Source organism: Meleagris gallopavo, chromosome 16 (assembly GCF_905368555.1).
Source record: "Meleagris gallopavo chromosome 16, MGAL_WU_HG_1.1, whole genome shotgun sequence".
Classification (NCBI taxonomy): domain Eukaryota; kingdom Metazoa; phylum Chordata; class Aves; order Galliformes; family Phasianidae; genus Meleagris; species Meleagris gallopavo.
The window spans coordinates 1,280,697-1,297,218 of record NC_139419.1 but is presented as its reverse complement, the minus strand read 5'-3'; the positions used below and the strand labels follow the sequence as shown (position 1 = coordinate 1,297,218).

The 16,522-nt window shown below is 37.7% G+C and overlaps 1 protein-coding gene across 5 annotated transcripts in view; it reads right to left on the bottom strand.

Annotated features, from left to right (window-relative positions):
- The window catches only part of TRRAP (transformation/transcription domain associated protein), a 74,948-nt gene that overhangs the window by 57,701 nt on the left and 725 nt on the right, over nucleotides 1–16,522 (bottom strand). For all 5 annotated transcript variants that reach the window (XM_085238071.1, XM_010719681.4, XM_010719683.4 and 2 more), the window contains exons 2-21: nucleotides 15,830–15,980; nucleotides 15,140–15,189; nucleotides 13,778–13,888; nucleotides 13,146–13,250; nucleotides 12,365–12,448; nucleotides 11,534–11,590; nucleotides 10,795–10,920; nucleotides 10,452–10,529; nucleotides 10,128–10,216; nucleotides 9,140–9,236; nucleotides 8,658–8,796; nucleotides 7,791–7,869; nucleotides 7,065–7,299; nucleotides 6,402–6,729; nucleotides 6,183–6,280; nucleotides 5,348–5,542; nucleotides 4,628–4,819; nucleotides 2,782–2,947; nucleotides 1,313–1,569; nucleotides 254–454 (exon numbers count right to left, since the gene is read on the bottom strand). In XM_085238071.1, coding sequence (XP_085094197.1) covers nucleotides 254–454; nucleotides 1,313–1,569; nucleotides 2,782–2,947; nucleotides 4,628–4,819; nucleotides 5,348–5,542; nucleotides 6,183–6,280; nucleotides 6,402–6,729; nucleotides 7,065–7,299; nucleotides 7,791–7,869; nucleotides 8,658–8,796; nucleotides 9,140–9,236; nucleotides 10,128–10,216; nucleotides 10,452–10,529; nucleotides 10,795–10,920; nucleotides 11,534–11,590; nucleotides 12,365–12,448; nucleotides 13,146–13,250; nucleotides 13,778–13,888; nucleotides 15,140–15,189; nucleotides 15,830–15,929 — 2,787 coding nt within the window. In that variant the 5' untranslated portion in view covers nucleotides 15,930–15,980. The remainder of the gene's footprint in view (nucleotides 1–253; nucleotides 455–1,312; nucleotides 1,570–2,781; nucleotides 2,948–4,627; nucleotides 4,820–5,347; nucleotides 5,543–6,182; nucleotides 6,281–6,401; nucleotides 6,730–7,064; nucleotides 7,300–7,790; nucleotides 7,870–8,657; nucleotides 8,797–9,139; nucleotides 9,237–10,127; nucleotides 10,217–10,451; nucleotides 10,530–10,794; nucleotides 10,921–11,533; nucleotides 11,591–12,364; nucleotides 12,449–13,145; nucleotides 13,251–13,777; nucleotides 13,889–15,139; nucleotides 15,190–15,829; nucleotides 15,981–16,522) is intronic.

The window sequence follows — 16,522 nt, the reverse complement described above, 5'->3', positions numbered from 1 at the left end:
TCATAAAGAAAACAGGAAGATTTTAGAGTAGAATCCTGCTCCTAATCTAACCAACACACAAAAAGGTAGGAAGGGAGGAAAAATGCACAGGAAAGATTTATTCTGCCAGTTCAGCTCTAGCCTAAAGCTTTGTAGAAGCAGAACAGCATCATTACATTTATTATTTGGAGTGATAATGTAAAACAGTTTAAAGGAGACATAAAAAAAAAAAAGGAAAAAAAAAGACTGGCAAACTTCTGGCTCAAGTCCTTACCTTTTCCATAGGGAGCTGAATAGATGCTTTACAGTCTGAAAATTCTATTGTGATGCTGGGTCCCTGAATTTCTGTGACCACATATTGTAGTTTCTGTGACTCCTTTAACATCTTCCTGTTACTTCCACCAAACTTACCAAGGACACGATAAGCCACGTGAGAAATGCTGTCTGCAGGATTGCGCAGCGTACGCCACAGAGCCTGGAAGCAGTTTAAACATAACAAGGTCAGACCAGGCTCACTTCAAAATTTTTCAACTTACAGTGCAATAAAATGTCACAGAAACCACTTGCTCATGTATCTGATACTTGGTCCTGCATATCTTCCAGAAAAAAACAAAAACACTTATCCAGATGGATTGAAAGCAGTTCGTTGAAAACAGGTGAACTGATTTGTAAGGAGACTGTCCTATGCACAGTTCTACATTTGATTAATGTGGTCGGTCACAAAATCTTTGCCCCCGTGAAATGCAATGTCATACTTATGGCTAATGTTAGATAGATGACATTACGAATTCAATGAGAAAAATTAAGAACCAACATGGACCAAGTGAAATATCTTCAGAGAGCTAGCTTCTAAATCTAAATAGAAAATGAAGTACATGTTATATTTACAGGCTAAAGGATATGCTAGCTCTATTAGAGCGAACAGACACATTTATAACATTGCTCCAAATTTCAGCCACAGTATAAATACAATCATCTCTGTACATATGAAGATTGCATACAGTTGTCAATCACAGTATGCTGAAGGTAACTAATCTTACCAGATCTTCATCATTTTCTATACCAACTCATCTGAGATAGCAGTATTCTTCCTACAGAGTCTCAAGCCTTAATTTTAACTTCTTACCAGGAGGTATAGAAGAAAAGATTCATTCACTTTTAAATGTTTCAGCTTTCAGTTGCACAACACCAAACTGTGCTTCGCATACAAATCAGACAGCTACGGTTCCCATGACAGTTTTTTCCAGTTCTTACAATCAAAGTTTCACATAACATTCTAACATGTAGTGAATTGACGACCTCCTGTGGTTTAATGGGGAAAAATGTGGTTTACCTGCATAAGCTCAGCTCGAACTGGCTGAATATGATCATACAGAAAGTCTGGCTGCAAGTTATCCACGCACAATTCAAGTGTTCTTAAGCCTTGGCTAACCAGGGTCTGAGATCCATTGAGAGCTGACACCAAGGGATCCATGAGCATCGGCAGGTATGGCAGCAATGAGCTCAGACGGACTGGCACAGTGAGGCACAGCTCCACAAACAAGTCCTTCATGTGTTGTTTATGAAGACCACTTTGCAACATATTAAGTCCTGAAAATCATTGATAAATTACACGTTCAAAAGAAAACAAAAACAAAAAAACAGTCCACAATTCAAAGTTCAGAAGTCACTGTTTCCTAAGCTCAGAATAACGTGACATTTTCAATTATGGCAAGCTTATTTATCTCTAAACAATGTATTTAGAAAACATAACACCATTATAAATACAAATTTCATCTAAGGACTCTACATAGTGAATGCTTTGTAAGTACACGCACATACAAGACCTGTGTGTGCACTAGAACTGAATATCAAATAAATGTCAAAATAAAGTAGCATTTGAACAGAGTGGATGAAAGCAAAAAGACAGCCTGATCCAAACCTGAACTTCAATATAAATTTGAAATCTTCTCCAGATGGAGAAGATTGTTTTTAAAATATGTGGGCTCCTGAAAATAAATACTAACATATAAATAGTTTATGTGAATGTCCATCCACTCTTCCATACAGACAAAATATGTACCCCAACTCTCTCCCCCCTCACAAAAGATTTCATATAGTCCACAACCTTAACTAGCAGCTCTACACTGACACATATTTTACATAATGATTTAAATGTAAGAGAAATATTTGCTAACTACAATAAAAGTTGCCCCTGCAGATGTAGGGGGAAACCACAGATTTTGCTTTCCCAAAGTCGTTCTGATAAGCTTCTCCGTAGGTTTAGGTAGTTCTCCATATTCCCTTGGTCATATCCAGCATCTCTGGAAGACGGCCTTCACAAGCACATAAGCTCATTTAATCAAACCCATTCATTTTCCCACTTCTTGCTAGAAACTGACACAACTTCCATGTAATTTATCATGCAGCAGCAAGTGTACACAACACACCCACAAGTGCAGAAGAGCCAGAGCCTCTCAGCAGTGCTCTTCCCTCGGAAGCAGTGACAGCCTGGCAACCTTGCTCCTCCTGCTACCCCACACTCAAAACAACAAGCAAACAAAAACCAACAGCCCCACAACAGAAAGCAGGAAACAAGCAGCAGTAGTTGTGAAGCAGCCAGAACTATGGAGCCTGAAGCAGCTGACAGAAAATGAAAATAAGCCACGTCCAAGTTTAATCAACTGCTAAGCTCAAAACCAGCAGCTACGTTTGGTTTTGTGTCGTTTTTTTTTTTCTTTTAAATTACACAACATAACTTTATGAGTACTACGTACATAAAAAGATCAGAAACTGGGAGGGGGAATAAAGGTATTGTTCTACCTTGCAGTAAGTTTGGTAACAGCGGCAAGAATTCTTGATATAACAGATCATGACTGCCTCCTCCAATAGATCTGAACAGTGCTCTGAGCAGCAGGAAATAGTTATAGGGCTCTTTGGCAGTCTGTGCAAGTTCCATAGAGCTGTTCACAATCTTGTGTAAATGTGGCTATAAGAAAATAAAGCTTTAAGATTAATATATCATCAATTTTATCATCGCTGCAGTGTAACTTTACATGAGACAACTTCTTCAGATCAAAACCCTTCAGTTTCTCCAAGTAATCCGATACCATCCTAATTTCATATTGCTGCTGAGGAACTGTTACCAAGAACACATAGCATTCGTTAATTAATTAAATACTGCTTTCACATTAGCCAAACAATCAAGTCTGCTTGCTACCCCAAGCACAATCTGTATTAAAACAGAAGCCCACAAGTCTAACACAATGAAACACATTTGCTCTGGAGCACCTAAGGATGGGTAGCAGAAATGCCAGCAGTATCAGAATGACAACAGAAGATATTTCACCATATTACTTTAATCCAGATATAATCTCATCATCAATTCTTATTTTTTGGTGAATGCAGTAGTATTACTTTAGTAACTAACTTTTATAAAGGAAAGAAACAGTTCCAGAACCAAAAGAGTAAGGGTCAGCAGCCTCACGGACCAGAGGACTTCAACAGTGCCCAGGAATCATTAACAACAGTTGAGAAATACAAGGAACCTCCCAGAGCAGGTACAAACAGCGACATAGTTCTGGATTTAATTCACATCTAAAAGTGCTCCACATTGTTACACAAATGCTGCAGGGAGCCTTCATCATTCAATTTAATTGTCTACCCAAGGCCCACATCATCAATCCAGCTGAAACAAAAATGTAACAGAAGCGTGAAACTGTGAAGGCAGTAAGTCACATCCCTCGAATGGGACCTCCAGCTTATAAAATCCAAATGACCTTGACTCTGATGGTAAAAGAATTAAACCAAAATTATATGAATATTGCCTCATCCTCTTTAGGAACATTGCTTCATATTAATCTTCCAAAGAATCAGGAAAAATAGTCATCCCTACTCTGTTCTGTCCTGAAAATCCTGAACTAATCCTGCAATAACAAATCATTAAGCAGAGAAATCATTTTTATATAGTTGCCTCTATCAGGAACTGTGTTTATTTCAAGGTGGGGAAAGGGAAATTGAGATAAACGTTGAGAGAAGGAGCAGTGTTCTACAACGTTTTAAAGTTTTTCTGTTATATAGGCAGCTGTTTCTCATAGTTCTGAGAAAGCTTCGAGCTCAGAACATATTATTTCTGAACTTATTAAAAGAAATAATTATATTCAACATAAACCAAGTTTTCTGAACGAGCAAGCAACATGTTGTTAATAGAAAGGTAGAATTTCTCAATGCAAACTTTGCGACATCCCAAAACTTTTTAACTCAAGAGGTCCGTGTCACCAAACATGATGTGAATTAACCAGATTCACTAACACACAGAAGTGACAGTCTAAGCAAAATCCTTACATTAATAAGGCAAAAACAAAAAGAGCACAAGATATGTAACTGTCCTGACCATAAAGCTATGAAGTATGTGCTAATCCCAGCCAGGCTACATGCATGCCTCAGCCATTCAGATTCAGAATTAGCACATCACTACAGTGTCAAACATTCACAGAAACTGCCTCATAAATAAGGCAGTAACGGATGGCTGTTTGAACAATGCTGCTAATAGTGGCTCAAAAACTATCAAATGATATACAGAATAAAGCTAAGTTTCTTCAAACATCTGAAGAATATATTAAGAGTGAAAACAGATTTATTTATTTTTTTAAATCTAAATGATCTTTACCTTCAGCATTTGTTCATTTTCAGCAGCAAACAACGAGACGGAGCCAAAGACCAACTTGAACAGCTTGAGATACAGATTGGAGAGTTCCACATTAGAGCCCATTTCTGGCAGTCGGTCCAGAAGATACTCTACCAAAATCGTTGCAAAGAGGGCAGAGGTGGTAGGATTTGCCAAGAAGGAGTTGGCAACTATCTATAAAAGGAAACCACAAAGGAATTAATGCTGCTGCAATGAAAAGAACAGAGGGATTAATACACTACCAATTATAAAAAAACAAACTACGACCAGTTTCTGCTTCTCCACTCCAGCTTCCCTGCTGTGCACACAATTCATGTTATCCTCAAAGGAAAAGAACCATGCATACAATTTAAATTCAGATTTTAGATGTATGCTGCAGGAATGGGTTCTGCCAAGCGCTAGATCAGAACACTAACACAACAATCTCACTCACAAAACAGGAATTCCAGGACGTTTAATACTTCTTGTGAATAAAAGTACTAGCTTGAGGTGCTCGTGTTTGTATTTCATCACTTAACCTGGAAAGTTTTTGAAAACCCATCTTTGCAGAGTCTTTTCATAAAATGTTTTAATTCTTTCATGCTAATTTCAACATTATTACTTAACAATTCCTCTTCAGCCTTAGGTACTCTAAGGCATGAGGTATTTTCTACAGGCTGGTTATTATCAATTGGAGAAGAAAAACAACAACAAACATAATACCTGAAGAGCATAGTTTTTTGAGATTCTTTCCACCATATAAGGAACAGTAGTTTGAAAGATCTCTTTAAAAGTCAGTGGGTTCATCATTGTGAATACACCAGCAAAATGCTCCAGAACTTCCTTCTCCTCTTTCATTCTGACTGTCTGACAGTTGGCTACTCGAACGTACGTCTGTCCATTTCCTGCTATTTGAACCTATGGCAATTGAGAAAATGAATCTATCAGTTACAGAACTGTAGCAACTTGTCCCTGCTATTCCTAAAGAAGGCCTTGAGTAAAACTCATGTTATGGGAGATTGACATGTGAATCTTATACAACTAGAAATCACAAAAGCCAAGTATGACAATAAATATATGAAAATGGAGTGTGAAGATCAAAGACTTCAAAATCACGGAGTCAGGAGTGCAAAAAAAAAAACAGGAGATATCATACTGCATCTGTAAAGCTACTCGATTTTAAATCATGTTTACATTTCAGCAACACTTTGTGCAACTTCAAAAGATAAACATGTGCCAAGTGAATGCTTCAGCTGGTAACTAAACTTAAAAAAATCTCTCTGCAGAAGAAATTTAATCCACTACATAAAAGATAAAGATTTTTAGTCTGACCTGCCAGCCTCAGTATAGACAATAATAACTGTTATGAAAATAATCTGCTTCTTGCAAGTGATAAGTACTCTGAAATTCAAACAATTTCCCACTAGATGTGGCCCTGAAATGAAAGGCTTCATGAAAACATACAAGTGCAATCCGTACTTTAGCTGACAAACAACTATTAAGTGATCTAACACAGAAACTGCATAAAATAAACATGGTATGGGGTCAGAGTGCATACCTGATAAATATCCAAAGCTTGCATTGCATATTTTACCAGTTTTATATAGATTTGAGTCTCTTTAGGTTGCAACTGCTTATTGGGAATGAACTGTGCTTCTGAAAGGAGAAAAAAAATACAACAGCAGTTACATCTTAAAAATACTATTTGTTTGTTTTTGGCTAGTTTTAATTGCAGAATGTAAAAAGTCAAGAGTAACTAAACATTATGCAGCATTACCACCAGGAGCTTTGCATGACGTTATGCCCCACGTGATTGTCTTCACACCACAGACCAAAGTTTTCACTAAGCTTCGGCAGTCTGTGACCTGAAAAGTCTGTTTGTCTTCTTTTTCTTTTTCCCCCTGCTTTTCAAACACAGGTACAGGGGCAGGGGCCACTGGAGTGGCCGGGGCAGGAGATGGAACAGGAACAGGTGCTGCATTTGCTGCTGTTGGCACTCCAGGCAACGCAGCCTCGGCCGCCCCGAGCTCAGACTGTGGTTTGCATTTTTTAAAAATTCCTGAAAGCTGATATCGTGCTATGGTGTGAAACTTCAGAACAAACACCTGTGGGGACAGGGAAGAAAGGAAACAGAAGAGCAGAGTGGAGAGGGGAAGAAAAAAAAAAAAGAAAGTAAGTTCCTACTTTAGAATTAAAGATGATTCTAAATCTCATAATCCTAATCCTTCAATTTAACATACTTAGACCAATAAGAATCTGTATTTCTGGAATGGCTTATATAACTGCAAACATATTCAAGTGTACCACAAAGTGTTAACATACTGCTTTGGCATATCCTCATTTCTGAAGAAAGGAGGGAGTAAGATGTGATTGATAATATACTACAAAATATTAATTAGACTACTCATTTTATTATCAAAAATTTTAAACACGTCAGTACCTCCAACATTCTCATGAGAATATCTCTACCATTTCCATTCTCCTGTTCACTTTTAGACCGGATGCAGTCTACCAAATTTAGCAGGAGCTTGCAGGACATTGTCTGGATACTGCTAGGCAATGACTCATCATCAATGTTCTTGGCAAATAACTGGACAGCAAGGGAGAGATCGTTGAGGGGTAAATGCTGCCGGACGTGATGCACCAGGTCTGCCAGTGTACTGTATGCCAGGGGCCTGCCAGGAAAAACAAGAAACAAAGAAAACACACTGAGGACAATTATAGCAGCTGCTAATTGGACTTAACCAATAATCACCACCTGGATCTATTTTCAAGATTCTCATTAAAATTTTCTATTTTTCTATGCCAATACATTGTTTTGAGGTTTTTTCAATTACACAAGAGAATTACAACCTGTATCATACCAAAGAAGCATTAATTCATCCCACAGTGCCAATATTAGAACTACTTGGATCTTTATTCACCTGCTGCTGAACATCCCGTGCACACAACTTCATCTCCATAACAATTCAGATGTTTCAAACCACATGGGAAGCAGTGCTGGTAAGCTTTTTCACAATTAATCCTTGATTACTCATGATCTCGTGAAAATGAGCAATATAAAGATTTAAAACTCTATATAGACATTGTGGTAAATATTAGCAAACCCTGAAAGAAAGCAGCCATGGCAGGCACTCAGGAAGACATTCCAACCTTTCTGCCATACCTCAGTGTCTCTCGGGCAGTATATCCAGAGCCAATTAATATAGATTCATCAAACAGTTTGTCCATGCATGGAATAAATTCTATAATTAAAAAAAAAGAAAGAAAATGAAAGCTAAATATAATGATTAGCAAAGAAAAAGTTAAAATAAATTTGTTAAGCATTAAGCAACTCATTGTACATATTGAAACCAAAGATAGAAAGTTGTACAATAAAATTTACTCCAGAAACGTGTAAACTTTCAATCAAACTCTTATAACTCTATTGGCACTTCCTCCTTCAGTAACTTTACAGAACAGTCAAAGCAACCCTACGCATATAATGAGAACAGCTACAGCTGGAAAAAGTGGTTCCATTAATTTCAACTTCACAGAACTTTTTAGAAGCAACTAATGAGTTACTGCCCATGAAAACGCTGCTCTGTGTGTCGTCATGCAAGCTCTATCCCAAATGTGAGAAAGAATATATGGAACTTGGGATACTGAAGAGCTATCAGTAACAAAGTCAAATGAAAAAGCAAGGTCAAAGAAGCTTTTTTTTTTTCCTTTGTAAATATAGAATTCAAAAAGGTCACTGAATTGATTAGTTCACTCCATCCTAAGGACAGATAATGGCAATGACAGGAAGGGTTGAATGATCCCACCTTCAAATAACACAAAGTAGATTGCAGTAAAAAGCAAAACCTCAAGTACAGAGAGGAACCCAAAAAGAACAGAATTGAAAGCAAAGTTCACTTTCCTTCCCAAAGTAATGACAATTATGTAATAGTCCTAACCAAAATGTACACAAATGTACCTCCTAAATACACAGACATAGTTGAAATCTTTTCAATGCACAGATACGTTATAAAAAAGCAGTTATAAAACATACGGCTCCTCAAGTCTGTTGTTAAAATGTGCTTAGCAGCAATCAGAAGCTCCTTCCGGAGGTGTGCTGTTTCTGCTGGGCAATTGGAGAGCAATTGCAACATTCCTTTCACCATTTGCTGAGAATATTTAGCCACTAATTCCTATAAAAATAATGAAAATACAATTATTATTATACTCTACTTTAAAATTCTTTTTGCATCTCCAATACAACATTGAATTAAAACTCAGTGACTTCTCTCCAGGAAGTCTGCTTGTAAAAATAAAATACAGTAGCCATTTCATACATGCTTTTATTTTGCATTCACATCAGAACACTTCTGAAAGGATAACCAAGTACAGCTCTACAGATGGTCAGGTTTACTACCCAAATGTTCTTCTCTCCAACCCTTGAAGCACAGCAGTCATACAGGTGGCTTTCCCACCATAAAGTAACGAGAGATCTGTTGCATTTAAGAGTAGTGAAGTAACAAAAACGCAGCCTACCTGGTAAATTCTTATGATGTAAGCCAAAAAAGACAATGTTTTAATTTGAGCAGCGATAAAATCAGCATACAGTTCTTTGTTATACAGTTTATGTTGCCTGAAATCAAATTGAACAGTGGTTATTCTTCTCCCCCTTTTTAGAACCTTTAGTCAGAAAATTCATGGCAGTATCAAATCACATCACCTTAAATTGAGGTTCTTACTCCATAAGAAAATAAATTCATTATGGGAGAGCCTACTTACACAACATTTTATGCTTTAAGTAGAAATGCACAACCCTGAAGCAACCATACAGTTTTCAACCCCCTGCAGAACACCAAGCTAATACACTGGAACTAAACAGCTGCCTCTCTTCCCCTAGTTGGGGTCATTTTTCTCCAAGCAATATTCCTTCCCAAAGCCTTGCATGTCTTTCAAGTCTCAACTACTTATGCAGATCATCTGAGCAGACAGGGAAAGACAGAGGTAGTAATCTTGCTGCACTGCTCAGCACCAGTGTTGCTCCTTAGAAACATCTCTCTGAAGCAGGCAAAACAGTGCCCACATCTGCAACACCACATGGCTCCACACAAGCTAGACTTGGAAAAGCAAAACTGTAACACTGGAGCTATCTATCTCTAGGAAGCCACCAAAGTCCCAGCTGTGTGGTCTCCATCACATACTATCTGCGCTAACATCTATTTCTGTCAGAAACTACATTTAAAAAAAAAATGCCTACTAAATAATAAACTGGGAGGCAGCTCATAACTATGAATCTTCTCAGTGACACATAATGGAAATATTCAAATCTGACAATTACCTCAAGTACAAAAGTGTCACTGTAGGACAATTTTACATCAAATAATCATTGCTACTTTTGAGATTAAAAGCACTAAGACTAGAAGCAAAACTCAAAGGATCTAAGACAAAAATATTTCAAGCAACCTTGAATAGCAGGTTAAGGAAGATTATTCCACATATCATCAAAGCAGTACTGAATTACTTTTACCTGGCTTGAGCAGAAACCTGAATTATAATAGTGTTCATAATCAAGGGCACAAATTCAGCTACCACATTATGAATGTTCAGTTTGTAGAGCTTAAAAAAAAAAGAAAAAGAAAAAAAACAGTATAATTAGAGAAACAAGAGAAACATGCAACTCATTCTTGCATTCAACATATTTGAGAGCTAATGAAAGACAATGAAAAAATCTCACAGGATTATTATTCCACCATATTTTAGTCTCAAAAATTGGTTACATTTTGCCATGAGAAGTTACACAACAACTGAGTAACCAGAAGTGTTTAGGTGCAAAACACAACACTATACTAACCTGATACATAAGAACAACAATAATAGGTAGCTCGGCCAAGACCTTCAGGGATAAAGATCCTCTGGGTATTATAGAATGCTGAAAAGAAAATACATGTTTTATAAACAGTTTGTTGATTTTTAAAAGTGCTTGTAATGCATTTTTAAAGAAACTGCTCATTTTAATAGATATATTTGCAGAATATTTAAGGGGCACAAAGCCACTTGGTATATTACATTAAATAAAAAATCCTGAAGTTACAGTTGCATAGCAAATATGACAAGTTTCAATCACCTTCTACAAATACAGGTTGATACGCAAACAAACAAAAAGAGCCTACTGCATTCTCAGTTCGAATACTTACAGTTCTTGTTTCACTGTCTTCTCTCTCTGGGTTTACCTTCACCACAATTGTTGTAATCATGCCAACCATCTCAGGAGGAGGAACAGTGTTCTCAGGAATCACTTGAGGATTCTCGAAATACCGTCCCTACAAGCAGACAAAGAGCAGAAGAGAAATCAATCGTGCTAGTTACAGCCAAGGCAATTCTTCCACATAATTTTTCCCCACAACTCATTGTAGATATTTTCTCCTACACAGGACCTTCACAACTACAGAAGGTGCTGGGACTGCATCCCCCTTAATCTTTTGCTCCTACTACAGCAGGAAGCAGAAAAGAAAAACGCTGAAGCAGACAGTCTGTATCTGACAGAAAGAAAAGGCAACGGCCTCCAGAGATCAACCAAGTTGAAGAACTCTACTGGAAGGTAAGTCATTTCAGCCTTCCCTCAAAAAAACAAAAGCAAACAAACAAACAAAAAAAAAAAACAAACACCAAAATTTGGAGATCAGTGCAGCCAATAGAATGCTATTTTATTAAACAAATGCACCTTGGTTTTCTCACACTGTTAGTACTACAAACACAAGATTTTCTAAATCAAAGTCTAAATTTCTCTATTTCGTGGAGTATTTCTGTTAAATATTTTTCTTAAAAATAACTGAATCATTAGATGTAAAAGTAATTAACTCATTTAGAGGCAAAATTAAGACAGAGGAATTAGTCCCCTGACTACAACAAGGGTGATTTGGGAAATAAACTCACCACAACTTTAGGAAGTTCCTTGTAAATCTGCTTCACAAAGTCCAAAAAATGATGGATCTAGGAAAGAAAAAGGTGCTACACCAACAGCCAAAAACTTAGAAAAATTTTACAACGTCTGTATTAGCTGTACAACTACATACAACCTTTAGCCACCACTAGAGTTCACTTCCCATGACACCTAAAAGGGATACTGAAGTGTTCTCCAAGTCTATTCTGTTCCACTAACACTAACCTGAATTGACTTGGAAAGAACCCAATTTAACTATAACCTCAACATTTTCCCAATGTGGTACAAATAGGAATAATGACTAGAAAACAATTAAGTCTTCCGAGGGAAAAAAAAATAAAAAAATCAAAGAAAGAAAGCAAAAGAAGAAAAACAGACTTTCATGCAAACTCCTTCTTGAGCACAGGAGTAACATAAGTGTGGAAGGAGAAGAGGGAAATAAAAGACAATAATATTCAATTTCCAGGATTTTTCTTTCACAAACCAAAAAGGCAGAGGAAATTCTCTCTTCCTCTGAGGATGTTTAATCCTTTTTAGAGATGCTCCCATGCTAACACAGTATCCATAAACACCTGAAGTGAAAATAACCAGACTTTAACAGTTTGTTTGGTTGGTTTTTTACCCTCTCCAGGGTGCTGGACTGCTTAGCCCTATGCAATCCTCTTCTACAAATTATTTGAGAGTTGGTTTTTTGCTGTTGGTTTTCTAATACATGGTTACTAGAGGTCAACAAACAGAAAATGACAACAGAAATAAAACACACAACAATTTTGAAAAGAGCATGGGAGCAAGCTCTATGCTACATAATAAGATTGATCACTTACTTCTTGAGTGATTGCTGGTCTGAACTGTTTGTGCAGTTCAATTATTATTCTTAAGCAGATCAGTACATTTTCTTCATTCTCCGTCTGACAAAAAACAGAACTTCAGTGAGTCTACCATTGCATTCTTCAACTTCAAAACCCCATAAAAGCACAGTTATCTCAGCATTCCATTTCTGCAGATTTGCATGAACAAGATGCCTTTAATTTGATCTATCTTTACCTTGTAGCCTCCAGAGAAGGATGACAGTAAATTAAATTCATCCCTTTTGGAACAAAAACCAGAAGTTTCAATGGCTGTACATCATCAGACCTGACTACACGCCCCACAGACAGAAGCACGAGTGGAGCCATTTGCACACCAAGACATCTCCAAATATAACATGTTATTTTTGGCAGGCTTCGAGTAACAATGTTTTCAGTGCTGAATAAGAAGCAGATCTACATCTCCAGAATAAAGCATTTCCATCTATATAAACTAAGCAAAAAAATGCTTATAAATGTAATGTTGTCTAAAGTAAGCGATAAAGAACAGTTCCCTGCAAAATTAAAAGCCAAGAAAGGGAGAAAAAGAAGAAGAAATCAGAAATCCTACAGACAGTAAGTAATTACACTGATAAAGACCAAGTAGAATGTTGCTCCACTCTTGCTCCAGATGCACAGCCAATATAGTTACTCAAAAACCCACCCTCAGCAATTCTGGAGACAAAGTAAAACTTTCCGCAAATCTGGAACAGTTTTTAAAAGAAAATATACACACAGACCCATAAGCAAAGATAAATACCTCTAGAAATCTAAACATCACAGACAGGATATTCTTGGTATGAAGACGAAGGTGTTCATTTGTTGGTATTCTGTGGATTATTTCAAGCACTAATTTCCGGAGTTGCTGTTTAAATTAAGAAATAATTAAATAAATAAGGAGCTTCTGGGATTTTTTAGAAGACCACAGAAAACGACGGTTAGTTGATGCATGTTTTCAACTTCCATACTTGAGTGCCACTTTACGTTGCACAGGCACGCACTTACATACAGACACAAAATGCTTCCTATTTTAAACAGGTAAATAAGCCAAATGTAACAATCACTGTTGAAAATGAGGTCCTTAAACAAGTCCAGTAAACCCTTAATGGAATAGATTCTCAACCACGGCCTTTTGCTACAAAGTGTAACAACTTATCAGTGAGAAATCCAAGTCCAACACATCTAGTTTTTCCCTCGCTGCACTTAGAAGCATGACTGCAAATTTTAAAAGCAACAGAAACTGGACTTTTTCAGTTTCACTCCAAACAACAGATCTGTTTTTAAGAACAAAGATAGTACAGAAGTCAGTTCATTGGCTAACCAAGAGCATCACTGAACGAGCAGCCTGCTGCACGCACTGCAGAAGGCGAAGAGATGCTCTGCACAGCTCACCTGGGCTGGCTTCTCCTGCAGAAACTGAACCTCTCCGTCCTGCAGGAAGGTGAGGAACCTTGGGATGATGTGTTCCAGGAATGTAGAATATTGAGGGGATGATGTCACATTCTAAATTTAAAAGAAAATGAAAACATGAAGACATACAATCTGTGGTAGTGTGTTGTATCAAGTTACATTCAAAGCTTCTAGAAAATATTTTCAGTGACTTTTATCAGATGTAGTATTTAAGCATCTGCTGACATACTACAGAGTTAGCATCTTTGAAACAAACACACACAAAACCCCAGGAGGATACTTTCAGATACTCACTCACTGTAATAGTAGGTTCTGCTCAGCCTGTGCACAAACTACTGCAGAACAGTCACAGACAGCTTAGTTCTTTATACACACTAACCAAGGATGAAACCTTTTAACTTTTTTAATGCAAATAATACAGTTGTAATAGCTCTAATTGCATTTCACTGCATTAACCTAAACAAAACAGTTTGCTGGACAGGAGGTTCCACTGATAGCTCATTAACAACTGAAATCTGCAACAGCACTGCACTTCCAACACCTTGCATAAAGCTTACTTAAGAATATCTGATGACATCAAAGAGCACTAGAATGGGTATTTTTGTGTCCATGCCACAGACTAAGCAAGATCACTTCAAACAACACAGATGTGGACAAAAGCTGTTACAGCAACAGCACTTTTTTTCTTATTTATCACAGCTAAAAACACGACAAAGAGAGCATTACAGCTATTCTAAGATCTTGCATTTATTTATTCCACAAAAGAACAAGTTCTCCATAATTTCAGAACAGACTCATACTAACTAGGTGTTCAGTACAATGTGACTAAGTTATGCTTGGTTTAACTTGTTTCTCAACTTTGTTTCTGGTGCTCATCTAAACCTGATTTATCACTGAGCAAGAGATGTCACGAGTCATCTCCACTCCTGATGCCAGACTGCATCTGACAGCTCTCCTCACTTCCATCCTGTGGGATTATTCAGGAGTAACAAAGGGCCTTTTGCATCATAAGAACAAAATACAAACTCAAAATAAATAAAACAATGCTTAAAATACAGATTTCAGATCACTCAGCTAAATAGAAAAAAGAAAAGGTGATGTCACCTTTATTTAAATACTTAATGAATAATGACTACAGAATAAAAGAACTCTCAAGTACAAAGAGGAACTCTTTAAACATCTGGATAGCTGCTAAATGCAGCAGTAACATAAGTGATTTATAGTAGAACTTACAACTCACAACAATAATACACAATCTTCTAACTGCATAATATCAGATGTCAAACTGCCAGACACGAAGCACTACAAGGATTGCCATCCTGGACAACTTTTTTTATTCATTACCTCAAAATTCTCACTGACTTCTTGCATCATTTTCAATTTGGTTTCATCGGCTGAAAAAGGAAATTCAAATAAAAAAGTAAACAAACACAAAGCTAAATCATGAAAGCAAGTACCAGGTTCACTGATGAAAGAAGCAATCAGATCTTATCAGTTTAGCTGTCACTGCCAAATTATAAGGCACACAACTCTCACAAACATCCCTGTCATACAACCACATACACACGACTCACTCTCTCTTTGGCTCAAGGAAATATTATTCATCACTTTGCTTCTTCAAAAACCAGTATTTTAACAAAATTTAAACTGAATTTAGCACGCATTTGTCAACTTTTTGAACAATATTCAGACATTTGTGAAACAAACCACAAGTGAACACAATTCTATGATTCTATTAGCAGTCTGTTCTGATAAGACAAGGAAGGAGAAATGGTTTCAAACGAGAAGATGGGAAATCTAGATTGAATGTAAGGAAAATGTTTTTTACAATAAGGATAGTGAGGCAATGACACAGGTGCACAGAATGTTGGCCATGCGCTATCCCTGCAGACATCCAAGCTCAGGGGATGGATCAGAGCACTGATGGAGCTGTCAGTGTCCCCAGTCAGCACGGGGGAGTTACACTAGATGAGCTTTAAGGGTCCCCTCCAGTTCAAAAGTGATTTTATGATTATGGAAAAAAATGTATCTTACGTGTATTGACATCTGTAAGAGCAGCCACAAATTGAAGGTACTTTTTCATCAGAGTGGTTTGGTCCACCACTGTGGGCCCTTGTGCTGAAACAAATGCCATCTTGGAGGAGGGAGGATCAGCTTTCACTACATAGAATCGAGATCAACACGCCTACAAAATATATATGCGTGTGTTAGTTTATATATCTGTTTAATTGCAGTCATCATATTACCTAAATCCATTCTTCTAACACATTGAAGAGGACACATCTCTTTCCCAGAGTCACAGGGCATATCTCTGCAGGTCCACATGAGCAGTGCCTGGTGTGTGCAGCACCCAGGAGCACAGGTACAAACCTCCAAACAGCCACGGTAACCCAGCTCTTCCCATCTGCCCTCTCTGCATCTGCTCTGAGGCCTCACCTGGAGCACTGCACCCAGGACTGGGGCCACAGCTCAGGAGGGATGCAGAGCTGTAGGTGTGGGCACAGAGATGCTCAGAGGTTGGACAGGGACAGGCTGAGGGAGCCGGGGCTGTGCAGCCTGGAGAAGAGAAGGCCGCGGGTAGACTTAAGAGCAGCCTTCCGGTACGTAAAGGGAGCATATAAACCAGAGGGAAACTGACTTTTTACACTTGTTGGACAGTGACAGGATAAGGGGAAACGGTTTTAACCTAAAAGAAGGGAGATTTAGGTTAGACGTCGGGGAAATTTT